At 42.3% G+C, this 16,929-nt stretch overlaps 1 protein-coding gene across 3 annotated transcripts in view; it reads left to right on the forward strand.

Annotated features, from left to right (window-relative positions):
* Positions 1-16,929, forward strand: part of LMNTD1 (lamin tail domain containing 1) — a 218,037-nt gene that overhangs the window by 24,467 nt on the left and 176,641 nt on the right. For all 3 annotated transcript variants that reach the window (XM_040345614.1, XM_040345612.1, XM_040345613.1), the window contains exon 3: positions 9,484-9,659. In XM_040345614.1, the coding sequence (XP_040201548.1) occupies positions 9,484-9,659 (176 nt within the window). The remainder of the gene's footprint in view (positions 1-9,483; positions 9,660-16,929) is intronic.

Consider the following 16,929-nt stretch of genomic DNA (forward strand, 5'->3'; position numbering starts at 1 on the left):
GAGTAACAATTTAGAAAAAACAGAATATTTTTTTACTTTTTGATTTAATAAATATCACAATTTTTCCCTCAGTTTAGGCCGATATGTATTCTTCTACATATTTTTGGTAAAAAAAATGCAATAGGCGTATATTGATTGGTTTGCACAAAAGTTAGAGTGTCTACAAAATAGGGGATAGATTTATTTTTATTTTTTTACTAGTAATGGCGTCAATCTGCGATTTTTATTGTGACCGTGACATTGCGACGGACATATCGGACACTTTTGACACATTTTTGGGACCATTCACATTTATACAGCGATTAGTGCTATAAAACTGCACTGATAACTGTGTAAATGTCACTGGCAGGGAAGGGGTTAACACTAGGGGGCGCTGAAGGGGTTAAATATGTTCCCTAGGGAGGCATTCCAACTGTAGGGGGAGGGGACTCATAAGGGGAGGAGACCGATCTGTGTTCCTCTGTACTGAGAACACACATCGGTCTACTCACCTCTGACAGGATGTGGATCTGTGTGTTTACACACACAGATCCACGGTCCTGCTGTAATCACGGGCAATCATGGGTGCCCGGCGGCCATCGCGGCCACCGAGCATGCGCACCGGGTCCCAAGCGATGCCGTGCGCCGCCTAGATGGCCGGAAAGCCCAGGACGTCATATGACGTCCACCCAGGATGGGAGATCCCATCTATGGATGTCATTTTTTTTTTGTAAAATATTTATTTTCATTTTTCAAAAAGGTATTGACAGTTGTACAATGCGGCATTATCAATCAGACAGAACGCCAATACAAAATAATAACAATAACCAGAGTAGGGGGTAACGGTGAAGAAAGGGAGGGATATGGGATAGTGGGCCAAAGGGAGGGAGAAGGGAAGGGGGAGAGAAGGGACTCTAAGGGAGAGTGCATCTGGTCCGAGCTCAGGCAAACATTAAACCGGGAGAAATAGCCCGCCATAGAGCAGGGACAGGAGGACACACCGCCCGCCCGGGACATTCGATCCTCATGGGCAGGTCTCCCCCAAAATAACGGGGGAGGGAATGTGTCCCCGTGTCTCCGCCCCCCAGCAGTCAGCAAGGTGGCTCCCTTTACTACATGCTAATTGTAACAGACCTGAGATAACGGGACTAGTCAACTATGGATGTCATTTGACTATGGGTGGGTAGGGGAGTGCTTAAGGGCCTGTATTGATGGGGTTTTTTTGTGCTTCAGAAGTGCTCCTCTCCCCAACCAAGTCTATGACAATGGAAAAGCAGTTGAAGCAGGTCAACTGCACTTGCAATGAGTTCTGAAGCAACCCACACCGATGTTAAAAGTACGCTGCATTTGTACATCGAAGCCCATAGACCAGTGGTTGGGAACCTGTGACCTAAAAGGGTCCTCAAATGTGGTCCCTGACATCATTAAAGGGCTGCAAAGAATGTTCAATATATGTAATGCTTGAGGGGACTGTCAGAAACTAGACCTAATAAAGGAAACAAGGGCGACAGAGTGTGGACATGCTACATTTTTGGCTAGGGATATGCTACAGAAGACAATATGAAACTGGGAACGTGTTACATGAGGCTAATAGAGATCGATGCTATTACATACCCTAATCAATGTTCCCACTACAGACTGCTGAGGTCCAAGGGCCACACATCATATAATAAAGGGCTGCATGTGGCCCTTGGGCTGCAGGTTGGGCACCAGGTCCAAAAACACTGCCCCAATTACACCACTTTTTGAGTTTACATATTTGGGTGAGGTCTGTACCCCTCCTCCTCATCAATGAATGCCGGCAAAACACATTCCCATACCCTTTTCAAAGCCTGAAACATGAGACTGTCAAGTAGGTAGATTCACAGAGAAAGGCTTAAACTTGCGGCGGCGTAGCTTAGCCTGTTTAGGCTACACCGTAAGTTAGCTAGGCAAGTACATGATTCTTAATGTACTTGCCTGCTAATATACGGCGGCGTAGCCTAAAGCGGCGGGCATAAGGGCGCCGAATTCAAATGTGTTGGAGGGGGGCGTGTTTTATGGCAATGAGGCCTGACCTCACGTTTTTTAAGTTTTCTTTTTAATGCGCATGCGCCGGGCGCCTACATTTCCCAGTGTGCATTGCGGCTAAGTACGCCGAACGGGCCTATTGATTTTGACGTGGACGTAAACGACGTAAATCCCGATTCGCGGACGACTTACGCAAACAACGTAAAAAATTCGAATCTCGCGGCAGGAACGGCGGCCATACTTTAACATTGTTATTCCACCTAATAGATGGAATAACTTTAGGCCTGCTAATGCCTTACGGAAACAGCGTAAAACTACTGAGGCGGCCGGGCGTACGTTCGTGAATCGGCGTATCAACTCATTTACATATTCTACGCCGACCGCAATGGAAGCGCCACCTAGCGGCCATCCGAAAAATTGCAACCTAAGATAGGACGGCGCAAGCCGTCTTATCTTAGATATGTTTAAGCGTATCTCTGTTTGAGCATACGCTTAAACATAAGTCGGCGTAGATTCTGAGTTAGGTCGGCTTATCTACTGATAAGTCGGCCTAACTCTTACTGAATCTACCTAAAGGTTTTTAGCCCATGAACTGCTTCACTTTGACCGTTTTACATTTTTTTTTTCAAATGTGCAAGTTTGGTAAAAGAAGACAAATTTGTTCTGGGTGGACACGTTAAAACTTATCTGTTGCTTAAATAAAACTTGTAGTGCCTACAGAAGCAGGGATCCATGAGATTGGAACACTGGAATTGTTGGTTTCTTAATGAGCTTGGATTCCCCTTTTTCCTCAGAGCAGCATTTGGTGGTGCATAAAACTGAGAAAGTATATGTTTTCTAAATATATATATATAAGTATATGTGTACTTTCTAAATTACAATTTGTATGCAACAGAGTCACTTTAAAGTGAACATGTCCTTCACCCATCAAGGTCAAAGCAACAAGTTAATTGTAATGGCTCCTCAATTAGCGTATACTTACCTTGCCTCTGTCTGTTTGGCTATTTAGCAAGTAGTGTCTGCTCTCACTTTAGCTAGCTCATATTACTCCTAGAATCCTTTCTCATGTCATAGAAAAAGAAAACCTCAGTTTAAAAACTCATAAACTCAAATTTTTTAATAAAATTCACTCAAAACATTTGCCTTTAAAGTAAATTCAGGTCAATCCTGGGCACTGAATGGTCCCTGCTCAAATGTCTGGTGGCATGTTTTGGGCTTTTAAAAGTAAAGCACCAGGAAAAAAAAGTTTACGTATATTGCCGTTCTTCCTGACAGCGTTAACTCAGTTTGCAGAACCTCACTTTGGCCTTCATCCCTATTACAGCCATCGTAAAGAGCTCTTTGTCCATAAGTGGCTATTAAAGTTATATAATTCTATAGCTTATATAAGAATATAGACGTTTATTGACAGGCATGAAGTATTCCTGGAAAAAGAGACACAAAACTCTAATGCCGCGTACACACCATCACTTTATGTGATGAAAAAAAAACGACATTTTTAAAAACGTCAATTGAAATGACCGTGTGTGGGGGAAAACGTCGTCTTATGTCTTGTGAAAAACGACAAAACAAAAATTGAAACATGCTTACATTTTTTGTGTCGTTTTTCAAAACGTTGTTTTTTGTTTCACAAAAATTTACCATGTGTAGCAAAAAACGACGTTTAAAACTACGTTTTTAAACCCGCGCATGCCCAGAAGCTAGTTATGAAGCAAGCTTCAATGGAAAAAAGTGGTGAACGTAACCTCGCTTTGCTAGAGCATTGTGAAAAAACGATGGTGTGTAGGCAACGTCGTTTTTGAAAATTGAAGTTTCAAAAACGTTGTTTTTTACTTCACAGAAAATGTCGTTTTTTTTCCATCACATAAAGTGATGGTCTGTACGCGGCATAACTTTCCCAGAATTTCATCGATCAATTTTAGATTAGTTGCTGTCAAAATCAGCCTTTTATACTTCTCAAACGAAAAATCTGATGTTTTTGTGAAATGAGAGGTTGGAATGGCAGGTCATGTGACCTTTCTTAGGGTCCGCTCACCTTCCTGTGCTTATAAATGTACAAACGTTTTATCAGACTGCACATTTTTATGTGTTTTAATACACTTTTTTGCTTTTTTACAATGCTTTTTTTGCATACATTTTACAGCAATGCGAACATTTTCCACATTTTGTGTGCAGGACCATGCTCTAAAACGAGTGTAAAACACAAGTAGACTGTGTTTTATGTGTTGTACCATTTGTCAGGGTTGTCTATAAATTCAAAAATGGTCTGTAAAAATGCAGTCTGATTAAATCTCTCTGAAAGTCTGTAAAACATGCTTGTTAAAAGTATTGATTTTTCTCCTTGAAATTAAAGTAGCTGTAATCCCTACCTGAATGACATTTAGTTTGCAACAACATTGTGTATCATAAGCTACTTTTTTTTACATTTTTGTTTATAAAATACTTGTTTTCACCTTTGTCATCCTTTGTTATATCTCAGCACTGCTGATCTCCTGCAGTAACTTCCTGTGTTCATGCACTCCAGTGATGGTATTTATTAGGTAGGGTTTCCTGATGTTTCCTGATGTTGACAGCAGTGGACCGTATTGCCTGCACAATGTGTGTTGAAACTACCAGTAATCTATATCAGAAGTTTGTGTGATAGGGTGACAACAAAGGAGCACAATTGCTAGACAGGTTACAGTGTTGTCACCCTATAACAGGAAGTGCAAGATCTCTGGGCTTTATTTTTATGAAGGTGGCAGATTTTAAAGTATTGAAAAGTATTTTTTAAATGACAATAACATGTTAAAGCTTATATGAGATTTTGATGATGAAATTTACATCTACTGTAAAGTAAACCTGTAAAAAAAAAACATAGGGGCAGATTCACGTAGAATCGCCCTACGCTGCGCGGCGTAACGTATTACATTTACGTTACACCTCCGCAAGTTTTCAGCGTAAGTTCTTGATTCACAAAGCACTTGCCTGTAAACTTGCGGCGGCGTAGCGTAAATCCGCCCGGCGCAAGCCTAATTCAAATGGGGCGGGGACCATTTAAATTAGGCGCGTTCCCGCGCCAAACGTACTGCGCATGCTCCGTCCCTAAAATTTCCCGACGTGCATTGCGCTAAATGACGTCGCAAGGATGTCATTGGTTTCGACGTCAACGTAAATGGCGTCCAGCGCCATTCACGGACGACTTACGCAAACGACGTGAAATTTAAAATTTCGACGTGGGAACAACGGCCATACATAACATTGGCTAGACTACCTAGAGGGCAGCTTTATTTTTATGCGGCGTATCTCTACGGAAACTACGTAAATTTACAGCGACGGGCAAAGCGGACGTTCGTGAATCGGCGTAACTAGTCATTTGCATATTCTACGCCGACCGCAATGGAATCGCCACCTAGCGGCCGGCCTAGAATTGCAGCCTAAGATCCGACGGTGCAAGTCACTTACACCTGTCGGATCTTAGGGCTATCTATGCGTAACCTGATTCTATGAATCAGGCGCATAGATACGACAATCGTATCTCAGAGATACGACGGCGTATCAGGAGATACGTCGTCGTATCTCTTTTGTGAATCTGGCCCATAGTGCTCATCCTTTTTGTCATTCTGGCACTCTGTCACATATGACTTGGTGCTGGGGGAAGAGCATGCCATAGAATGTCAAATTGTTAACAATGCAAGGTGTTGGGTGCAAGTGAACCAGTAGCCAGGTTATGGATAATAAAGTCATTAGCTATTGCTAATAAGCTTTAAAACCAGCCCTCACTCACCTTTCTAGCTGCAGAAACTGTAGAGAAATTAGAGTTTATATACAACCAAAGCATTTTTTTTCATAGAGTAAGAAAGGGCTAATCCTTCTATCAGGTTACCTTTTCCTATCTGTGTCTCACTGAATATCTTTTCCTTTTTGGTGAGAGGAAATCTCTCCAAAGTAAAAGAAGGTCCTCTCTGAGTTGTCACATAACATTTGTCCCCATTGGAAGATCAACCTTACCTCTTGCATTAAGATAAACATCCTTCTGTGTGTAGCAGCCCCCCCCCCAGCAACCCCCAATTACCTACCTGAGTTCCTTCTCTCTCCAGCGATGTCCACAATCCCCTCAGCCATCCAGTACACTTCTCCTGATTGACTGAGGCAGAGAAGCAGCGCCATTGGCTCCCACGGCTGTCAATCAAAGTCAGTCAGCCAATCAGGGGAGAGAAGGGATGGGACCATGTCGGGGCTCCGTTTCTGAATAGATACACGGAGCTCTTACTCGGCTTGGGTGCCCCCTATAGTAAGCTGCTGGCTAAGGGGGCACTCAATGGAGGGAGAGACTAGGAGCAGCAAATAGGGACCCGAGAAGAGGAGGATCCAGGCTACTCTGTGCAAAACCAACTGCACAGAGGAGGTATATATTACAATTTTTTTTGTTGTTTTGGTTTTTTAAACAAGCCTTTACAATCACTTTAAGGTTTAATATATCCTGAAAAAAAGAAGGTATCTTCTCTTTTCATTTAAGGCACCTAGAGTGCCCAAGGATTTTGCATATTTTTAAAGGGTGCCATGAGGGTTGAGAAATGCTGCTCTAAGCTGTTCAAAAATTGACCTCAACATGACCTCTGTTATGATGTTTGAGGATGAGTTGCTCCACAGTACCTGCAGTTCCAGATGTCAGTGAAGCTTGCAGCTTTTTATGAATATGTAAATACTTCACTGATTAGACTAGAGTATGGTCAAATGTTCAATTTACATGCAAAGTTATGTCAGCGAAATGGCCTAATTACAAATTCCTGTTTAAATCTAAAAATAAGTGTTAAAGATTTACACATTTTCTTCAATAATATAAAATCCCTAAGCAGAAATCTGAACACCTATACAAATAACTCTACTGCCTCCAGCAACAGCGAAACTCTTTCTAAATTTTACCAGCAGCATAGAAAACCCCACGGGTGCCGTTTAAGTGAAGTGATGGCGGACACAGTTGTCAATTTGGTTTTCATACTAACTATAAACCATGATTGTTATTTCTCTAGTTTTTATAATCTGTCTTTGTAAAGAGCTGTAAGGGGAATACATAGTATTTTTGGTTTCTTTTTTTTTTTAATATACCAAATAAAAACTTATAATAAATAATATAATGAATGAGTTTATTGCCCTAATCCAACCTAAACGTCCTATTCAATAAGAAAATACTTTATTGCTATGAGTAGATAAATGATAGGAGTGGCCAACTTGATTCAGGAGTTCACAAAGCTCTCTTTATCAGGACTACAGACAAAAATAAAATGCAATTGGTTTGTGTATACAACTTATATTGATTGTGCTTACCATTGTGTTTGTAGTCCCAAAGACGGGGACTTCCAGAACCACCTGAAATGTGTTGGAGTAATTTTAGAACTCTGCCAATGATAAACCTGATCTGTGCTCATTACATGTTAAGAACAGATCCTTAGTCATAATCCCACCTGGTGGACATAACCTCCCCAACTCCCCCCAATTTCCCAATAAACCCCATGACACAGTTGTGAAGTAAAATGGCCTTGCCGCCTATTTATTTAACAATTACTAAACTTAAAATAAATAACCATTTTAAATAACATCAGACAAAACTTTTTCCCATAACTTGGTGACACACAACTTGGTCACTGGGACAAAACTTATTTAACTTAGGCCTCAGTCGCAAGACATCGACTCAGAGATGGTACACATATCCGCAGTGACCTACAATTTTACCCCTTCCTGGTTAAACCCTCAAAAACCCTATACCACAGATGGGTACCACCATTTTAATATATATTTTAATATTTTAATATATATTCTAGCCTTTTTCTCCTCTTCCAGAGACCCGGCACTGCCACAAACAGTCCGGACCGCCCAACTGCATCCCACCCGCCTAAAACCTAGGGAGGGTGGGTGGGAAGCTTCTTCCTCTCCTACTGACTGGCTCTACGTCACTTCCTCCCTACCAACTATTCCCCCAGCACCACCTCCAGCCCCTAGGACACCCCCCTTTTCTTAAAGGAACTACCTGTTTCTCCCCTATCCTGCACTGTCCCACCTTGTCTTGCCATCCCTCCACCTATCTGTTTCTTTCAGATAGATGGAGGTGGTCATGACACTCTATCCTTTACTCATAGACTTTATCTCCTTGATCTGGTTCAGAGAGCTGCCTGGATCAAACAACAAGCAATTCAAACACCTAGTTCAAATACTCCCTTTCCATAGTATTTCCTAATAGTATAGTTCAAATACTCATCCACAACAGAGTCCAGCACCCAAACACCTCCTTGCTTTACCAGGCTTTTATTGCTGTCTATGTCCCTCACCCTCTCAAATGTTTCTGGTGATGATTGACATGGGGATAGAAGTTATGGGAGAATCCAACATTTTACAGTCATTACTGGATAAGTAGGTGAGGGGAAATCCTACATTTGGGACACCTGTTCTGGTGACAAGTGTCTCACAGGGGATGTACCGTACTTTGGAGAGATAATCTCTCCCTTGTTGTGTTTCTGGGACAGGAAGGAAAGCTACAAGCATAAAACTTGATGGGGCCCAACAAAACTGGATGTGAGGAAAATTTGCCCTAAGGAAACCTACATTAAAACAAATTAATTGGTAGAGGGTGTGATATGGACTAATTAATTAATTTCCTGACAATCTCAGGGCTAACCCATTCTACCGTCTGATTCAAATTAATAAGGTGAAATATGTGCAATCTACAGATAAAAAAAGATTTCACATGCTCACCTTCCAACGTTTCACCAGCTAAGAGAGCGAACTATGGCCCCCACAGCTTTTATTAAAAGCATAGAATCACAAAACATGCATTGATTGGTTCACATTATACAGACACACCCACTCTACCCTCCTCCCCTGTGTGGGCTGTCCTTGGCATGAAGCTTCTCATTGGTCAGTTCATATAGGGGTCTTTTCCTGTTCTATCTTCTTCTCACAAGTCCAGTCCATGCTCTTCTTGCAAATCCACGTGTCATAAAAAAGTTCTCTCAGTAAGCAGACAAGGGGGAGGGGTAACTTCCTCTTCCATACAGAGCAAGGAACGAGAAGGGGGTTTTGGAATCTAGGAATGCAGTGGGGGGGGGGGGATGAGCCGAACACACATTTGAAAGATGAGAAGCAGAAAGAGAAAATGGAGACTGAAGTTTTTCCCTTATCCCTTTTGTATATCCATCCAAGTTGAAATATACTTTAAAAACATATCTGACAAATCTTATCAAGGAAAATAAGCAGTATTGATCATTCTCATACATACATATGCATATATAAAAAGAAATATAAAAAAACAACAATATGAAAATATAAAAGACATTAAAACATTTTAGTGGTTCTAATAAAATAATTCAAAATATAAATTTTATCCAGATCCATCACAGGTGGAGAGGGATAAAACCTCAATTACAGTAGGTGTTTCTTCCAAAACATAGCAGCATACTAGCAAGTGAAGGTGACAAGTACCCTTTATGGTTAGCATTTTCCAATATTCTTTACTAACAGGGTGACAACACATCTGCAGTTCAGTATCTCCAGGAAGAACTGATCATCATTCGCAATCTGTATGAGAAGGAAATTGGAGAGCTTCGAGAGAAGCTGGAGAAGAGCTATCACGAAGGAAGCAGAGATGGGTACAGTGGTCTGCCGAGCAATTTGATGGCTGAAGAGTACCAAAGCAGGTGGGTTTTGTTCCCTGTATCCCTTGCTTATGTCTACCTTAGGGCATAACTACCAGGGCCTATGGCACATGATTTCAAGCATGTTCACATTTTGAGCTGTTAACCTCAATTTTTTTAAAGGAATTCTTGATGTAACATTCACATTTACAGTATACTGTACATGCCTACTGTTCAACAATGTTTAAGATTGTATTTTACTTAAACATTTGCTCCCCCTGGGGGCTAGATGAATGTCTGAAAATGTTGTTCACTACTCTTTGATTGGCAGTTGAGATGCAAGGATAAACCATCTAATGGTTGTAATGTCCTCCAACTGTTTGAATAGATTTGCTAAAGTTTCATTTAGGAACAGTAAAGTGCAATTACTGTTACATTTTTACACAACATAAAGAAAATAGAATTTTTTTGGGAACAGCATTCACATTGGAGCAGTACAATTCTGTGGAGAGAAGGGAAGGAACTGTCTCCACAGGGGCCACTGAAATTAAACAGGTATTCTGTCAGGGTCTGGATCTAAACCTTGGACCTCTGCAGTATCTGGCTGTAGCTTGCTATGCCACCAGAGATGCTGGACAGCTCCCTGTCTGTTCCCTTGTTCCTTGGCTGTTCTTCAGCTTGATCCCAACCTGAAACCACTTGTTACTGACCTTTGGCTTGTTTACTGGCTATGCTTCTGCTTAATCCCTATCTGCTACATCTGTTACTGGACCCTGACTTTCTCACCCGATAGTCCTGAGGAACATGACCTGACACTAGCACACAGCAAAACCCATCTTCATCGTCAGGAGCTCTGGTAAAGACCGGTTAGTGCTTAGACCCTGAACCTTGGGTGACCCTGCATCATCCGCTAGTGTTACCTGCTTGTATACTTTTCCTATTTGAACCTCTCTACTGCTATAGCTACTGGTCTCCAAGTCTTACCCGACCATAACATCTGACTTACCTGGTTTGTTTGCCGCCCCCTCCCCCCCAAAAAAATGGTGCACCAGCCACCACTGGTACTTCTGTAGCCCAGTTTCCTAAGGTAGTGTCCTCCAGAAAATTCTCCCTAATCTAGGTTTTTCCTGACCTTCAGCCAAACACATGCTGGGGTCTGAAAGCAACAGCTATTCAGTAACACAGGCTGCCTAGCAGGAGCAAGAGGTTTCAGAAAATAAACCAGACCCTCCCAAAAATGTATCTTCTCCCCAGCCACACCTTCTGGGCCTACCTACCAGGGATTGGCTGAGGTTATATAAAATTTCCTAATTCAGTGGCTAACTCTTCTATTCTTTCAGAGGCAGGCAGGAACAATCATCTACCAGGCTTAGGAACACTTGACCAGACCTAGAAAATAAATTGCTGTTCGTCTAGATACAGCAGAGCCAAAAACGAAATTTAGCCAGCCTAGGACATTGGTGCTTTACAGTACAAACTAACATATTTATATTTTCTTAACAAGCAAGTAAAAACACTTTAAAACAAGCTCTCCTCTTCCTTCTCGTCTCTGTAGCTATAGGCATCATGAAGAAATTAATCTTCAAAGTTCACAACAGAGGCACATAAAATGTATTTTCCCATCCCTTTCCACAGCTTCCTGAATTCCCTGCACGCTTTGCAGCTTCTTCTCTGCTGCTTGCTTTCAGTTTCTAAGGATTACATAAGCAAGCAGTGATTCCTGTACTAATGTCACCTCTTAAAGCGGGGGTTCACCCAAAAAAAATGTTTTAACATTACATTCAGGCGAGTTGTTAGAATGACAATCGGCTGTTTTTTTTTTAAATCCTTGCCATACATACCGTTTTATATATATATGTTCACCGCGGCTTCCGGGTATAATTTGCGGGACTGGGCGTTCCTAATTGATTGACATGCCTCTGACCGGCGCATACAGCGCGTCACGAGTTGCCGAAAGAAGCCAGACTGCGAGTTGGCTCTATACGGCGCCTGCGCACCGATGTTCGGCTTCATTCTAACAACTCGCCTGAATGTAATGTTACATTTTTTTTTTTTGGGTGAACCCCCGCTTTAAACTTCTCCACTCAGCACCTCTGTAGTTCAAAAGACAGGCTCAAGAAATGTATGACACAGCAGTGTGTACTTAAAGGACACACTGAATATGTGTCATATCATTTAAGAAAGTAAATCTGGGGATCTTCGCAAGTTTACAAACTTTAGTATTGTTCTAAGTAATAGAAGAAAAATAGAATAAATTGAAATGCAATGTGGAAATTAATATATAGTTTTACATTTTGACCATAGATAAGCTTTAAAGTCTTTGTTGAGATTTTTGAAAAATAATTACTTCACATTACAATTAGCTGGAGAGGTCAGTAAGTGCTTGTTTTAAAGCTCCTTTGCTTACTAATAAGAATATGTCAAGTAGAACTATAGGCAAAGCTGCTTTTTTTTTTTTCATTTTGGAAGATATATTTTTTTACCATGTGTTCTCATTGGGGAGATTTACCTTCACTTCCTGTTCCATAACCAAAAGAGGAAGTGAGAGGGAAACCCTGAAAATCTCTTGGGGACCCCCAGGTTTGGAACTAGTGTCCCATTTGGAAGATTTCCATTCCATTACTTTTCTGGAGACAACACAAAATTTGGGATAGTCTTTTACTTTTACTTTCAATGATAATGGAAAACAGGACAAATAGAGAGGGTGAATCACCCTAATGGGAATGTAATGTTTGGGGTTGTATAGCTCAAATGTGGAGCTCACCAGTGGGTAGAGTCCATGCCAGTTCTGACGTTTAAAGTGGAGGTCCACACAAAAAGTGACATGCTATTCTCAGACAGGATGCAGGTGACTTCCTGTTGGCAATCGCATCGAACCAGTGAAAGGGGATTGATAAAAAAAGTCATAATCTGTAGAACATTTGGGATAAAATGTTCCATATGATGACAAGGGAAAATACAAACACCCATGACATCATTACTCCATGTTGTTTTAGCAATGACCAGGAGGACTTTTTTAGTAGCAGAACTTTTTTACTTTTTAAAGCTTGAGTTCCTTAAAAAAATAAATATAATAATGATAATAAAAATTGGCCTGTGTACAGCAAGTCCATAGCATAAAACTAACATAACCTCTGCACATTTAAGCCATTAACTAAACTCAGATCAATTCCCAACCTACATGATGTCTCCTAATGGTTTTCCCCAAACAAATAGGCAGAACTTATACCTTTTTAGTGTTCTGTCAGCAGGGGGGGTGTTCTTTTTTTCATTATCTGTGTCCCTTTCTGATGATCATGTGCTGGTTGAAACGGAGGGAATATTTCTTCAGTTTCGGGTTCATGCCCATCCAGCTATGCTCACATGTTCTTCTGCCTTGGCTCAAGTCCCTGTCTGCTTATCTCCTTGCCTTCCCCTTCCTCCGCTCCCCACCCAGTAGTAGCCGGGGGCCTGGAGGGTAATACTTGACAGGCTGTGAGGCGGGCAGCGGCGGCCATGGGCAGAGAGTCGCTGATTACTAGTAAAAAATCTATTTCCCCAGATTTCATTTTAAAAATCTGGTCACCTTACTTTAATTACACCATGGGCCTTCTTTGAATTAGGTTGGGTTCACACGTATGGGATGCCAGATATCGCATGTGATTCACACCGCATTGCTGTGCACATTAAATGCGATGTCTGTGCGATGCAAATTCAGCCATAAAGTTTGTATGGTTGAAATCACATTGCATTCTAAACAAAATGGTGCAGGCAGGGCCGGCCCTACCATGGGACCCGATGGTACCATTCAGGGCCGCTGATAGGGCAGTACAGGCAGCCCTGTTGTACCGGGCCCGGACCCCAGCAGCTCCACAGGGGGGCCCGGACAACTTTACAGTTAATTTCTGTCTATTAAAAAAATACAGCTTTCTAAACTTCAAGTCCTTCCCCCGCTACTACTTGCTAAGGGAAGGGGCTGTAATTACACATTCCTGGGCCCCATCAGGTCATCAGAGGGGCCCAGGATGTGAGTGCAGTGGTGGGACTATTTCTTGTATTTCGGGCGGATGTACATAACACTGTACCGCACAATACTCTGCTTTTTAATTAGTCCCGGCCACTGCTGCTCACTACCTTCCCTGGTGGAGTGATACGATGCTGCACTCCGCCTCCTGTCCTCAACTCCTCATGTGCAGAGTGCAGACTGCCGAGACTTAGATGAGGCTGACAAGGGAGAAAGAACCTGAGCACCATGGCTGCAGAGCACACAGTGAGTGGAGCACAGAGGATAGACTCCTCACTGTGTATGGCTTACACACAGCATGGCATGTTACATTATGTGTATTTAGAATTATGATACTTACAGAGGCAGCATAGTCATCATGTGCTCTGTGATGATCTGTCACAGTGTCATATTGCTGTTGGGTGCTTACTTTGTTATGGCTGTACTGGGTTGAAGTTTGTAACCCACAGTACAGCCAAAGTCAGAACCCAAAAGCCATTTGACACTGACAGATCCATGACAAGACACATGCTGTGTGCTGCCTGTGTGATTTTCATAATGCTGGTGAAGATGCAGTGAGATGTTGCTTTACACATGCATTTAACCACTTCCTGTCCAGCGATGTACTGGTACATTGCTGGATTGTAAGGGTGATATCTTGATAATCGCTACAGCGATGATCAAGATATAATTTTTGAGCCCCAGCGATTCTGCACAAAGTAAAAAGTAATCTTACTGGTTAAAAAGCCCCTGGATTACTTTTATAGTCAGTGGAAGGGGGTTCCACCACCATCACGCCACCACCTTTGCTGGGCTCTCCAATGCAATCGGGTCCTGTGAGCAGCAGCATCAAGTTCCTGGGACACAGTGAGTAGAACTGATGTAGTTCCTCCCACTGTGTGCTGTCAGAAACCAGGAGCAATTACCGGCTTGAACAAGCAACTGATCAAACCGATCTGGGTTTGATCAGATGCTTTGGAGGCCAGAGGATAGATATGGGGTCTAATAGACGCCAGATCTCTCCATAAAGGGGACCTGTCACTGCCCCATGCTATAACTAGGGATGTTGTTCATTACTTCTGATAGCAATAAAAGAGATATAAAAAAAATGAAAGACACAGTGAAAACATTTTTTGTTAATAAAATAAAATTGAAAAAAAAAAAAAAAATTAAACCGTCTCTGTCCCCCTGTACTGATAAGCCATAATGATTGTGTGTGCATATGTAAACGGTGAGAAATCTGCAGAGGTGGGGAGGAGGGGCCTGGGGTGGGGTTGAGGGCGGGATTAAAGGGGGCCCCGTCAGGTAGTCTGTACAGGGCCCCATGATTTCTAACAGCAGCCCTGGTACCATTGTACCAGGCAGCACTTTCAGGTGGGCAGCAAATTTCCTGCCTGCACGCTATCCCATTCCGCCAGCTCCACTCTCCACTCCACTGTGGGGCTAATTGCCGCCCGACCGCTCCTCCCTTTCCGCTCTCCGCTCCACCGTGGGGTTAATTGCATAAATAGAGCCATAACAGGTCCTTTTTATACTCCTATATACATGTATAGAGCCATGATAGGTCCACTTTAGTTATCATGATATAAAATAATGGATGTGGGGACATTTTGGTGGGCGTAATTTTTTTTTGGGGGGGGGGGGCAGCATTTCATTTTTGGTACCAGGCAGCACAATGTCTTGGGCCGGCACTGGGTGCAGGATACATTTTTTTGTCTGCACTGGAATCAGATCGTACGGGTGTTCACACCTATACGATCTAAATCCACAGTTTGCACTGCATTCTGCTGCATTCTGCAAACCAATTCGAGGGTTTTATTAACTTTCTATTGACACCAACAGTGGTTCGTAGAGAGCAGTGTAAACTGCCTGTGAGTTAGATATGATGCGGGACCCCGAACAGGAATCGCATTACTGTAAACCGAGACTAAGGAGTCTATGTATATTAGAGTATTGTTGCAATCATAAAAATTATAAAAGTGTTTGGAGAAGGAACGGGAAGGGAAGTGACATGCTTTTCTCAGACAGGATGCAGGTGACTTCCTGTTGGCAATCGCATCGAACCAGTGAAAGGGGATTGATAAAAAAAGTCATAATCTGTAGAACATTTGGGATAAAATGTTCCATATGATGACAAGGGAAAATAAACACCCATGACATCATTACTCCATGTTGTTTTAGCAATAACCAGGAGGACTATTTTAGTAGCAGAACTTTTTTTTACTTTTTAAAGCTAGAGTTCCTTAAAAAAATATATAATAATGATAATAAAAATTGGCCTGTGTACAGCAAGTCTATAGCATAAAACTAACATAACCTCTGCACATTCAAGCCATTAACTAAACTCAGGTCAATTCCCAACTAACATGATGTCTCCTAATGGTTTTCCCCAAACAAATAGGCAGAACTTATACCTTTTTATAGTGTTCTGTCAGCAGTCAGCCTTTTCGCCCAGCAGCAGGCAGGAAAGAGAGACAGATCTGGATACTAGGTAAGCTCTGGACATAGAAATGGAGGCTTTATCTCACCCAATGCTCTACAAAGCTTCCAGGAACCAGGACCAAGTACAGAACCTAATTTAAGTTTCCAAACAAAAAAAGTTTGTTTCCTTATCAGGCATAAACCCTTATGGCCCCTCACCATCTGTAGGTATGGACTGAATACTCAAAGTAAAGTCTCAGTCAGTGTATGTAATTGATATGGAGGATTAGTCAAACATATGGAGAGTATGATTTTTTGTGGTCACTCATATTTAAATCAACTATGAATAGCAATGTGCATGGTGGGCAGTGCACATATCAGATTTTACATTTTTTACACCGCTTACTGACCCGTCGCAGTACATACTGTATACTGCGATAGGGCAGCTCCTACAGGTGCAGCGATGTACCTGTATGCTAATGCCTGTTTCTGGGTTTCTCGTGAGCGATCGCAGTCCCACTACAAGTCACTGATGGCTGCTATCACTAGTATTTAAAAATAAATAAATAAAAATTCCAGTATATACTGTATACCATTGTTTGTAGCAAAACATGGCCTGGTTATGAAGGGGGTAAAATCCACCAGAGCTGAAGTGGTAAAGTGGTTGTAAAGCCTCAAGGTTTTTCACCTTAAGGTCCCTTTCACACGGGGCGGATCGGTAATGATCCGCCCCGTGAACCTCCGCTTGCTCAGCGGGGATCGCTCCGTTGATCCCCGCTGAGTCGGCGGATGACAGGGCGGTCCCCGCACACTGTGCAGGGACCGCCCTGTCTTTTCTCCGCTCTCCCCTATGGGGGGGATCGGATGAACACAGACCATCTGTCCATGTTCAACCAATCCGATCCGCCAGACGGATGGAAAAGTCGTTTT

Source organism: Rana temporaria, chromosome 3 (assembly GCF_905171775.1).
Source record: "Rana temporaria chromosome 3, aRanTem1.1, whole genome shotgun sequence".
NCBI lineage: Eukaryota > Metazoa > Chordata > Amphibia > Anura > Ranidae > Rana > Rana temporaria.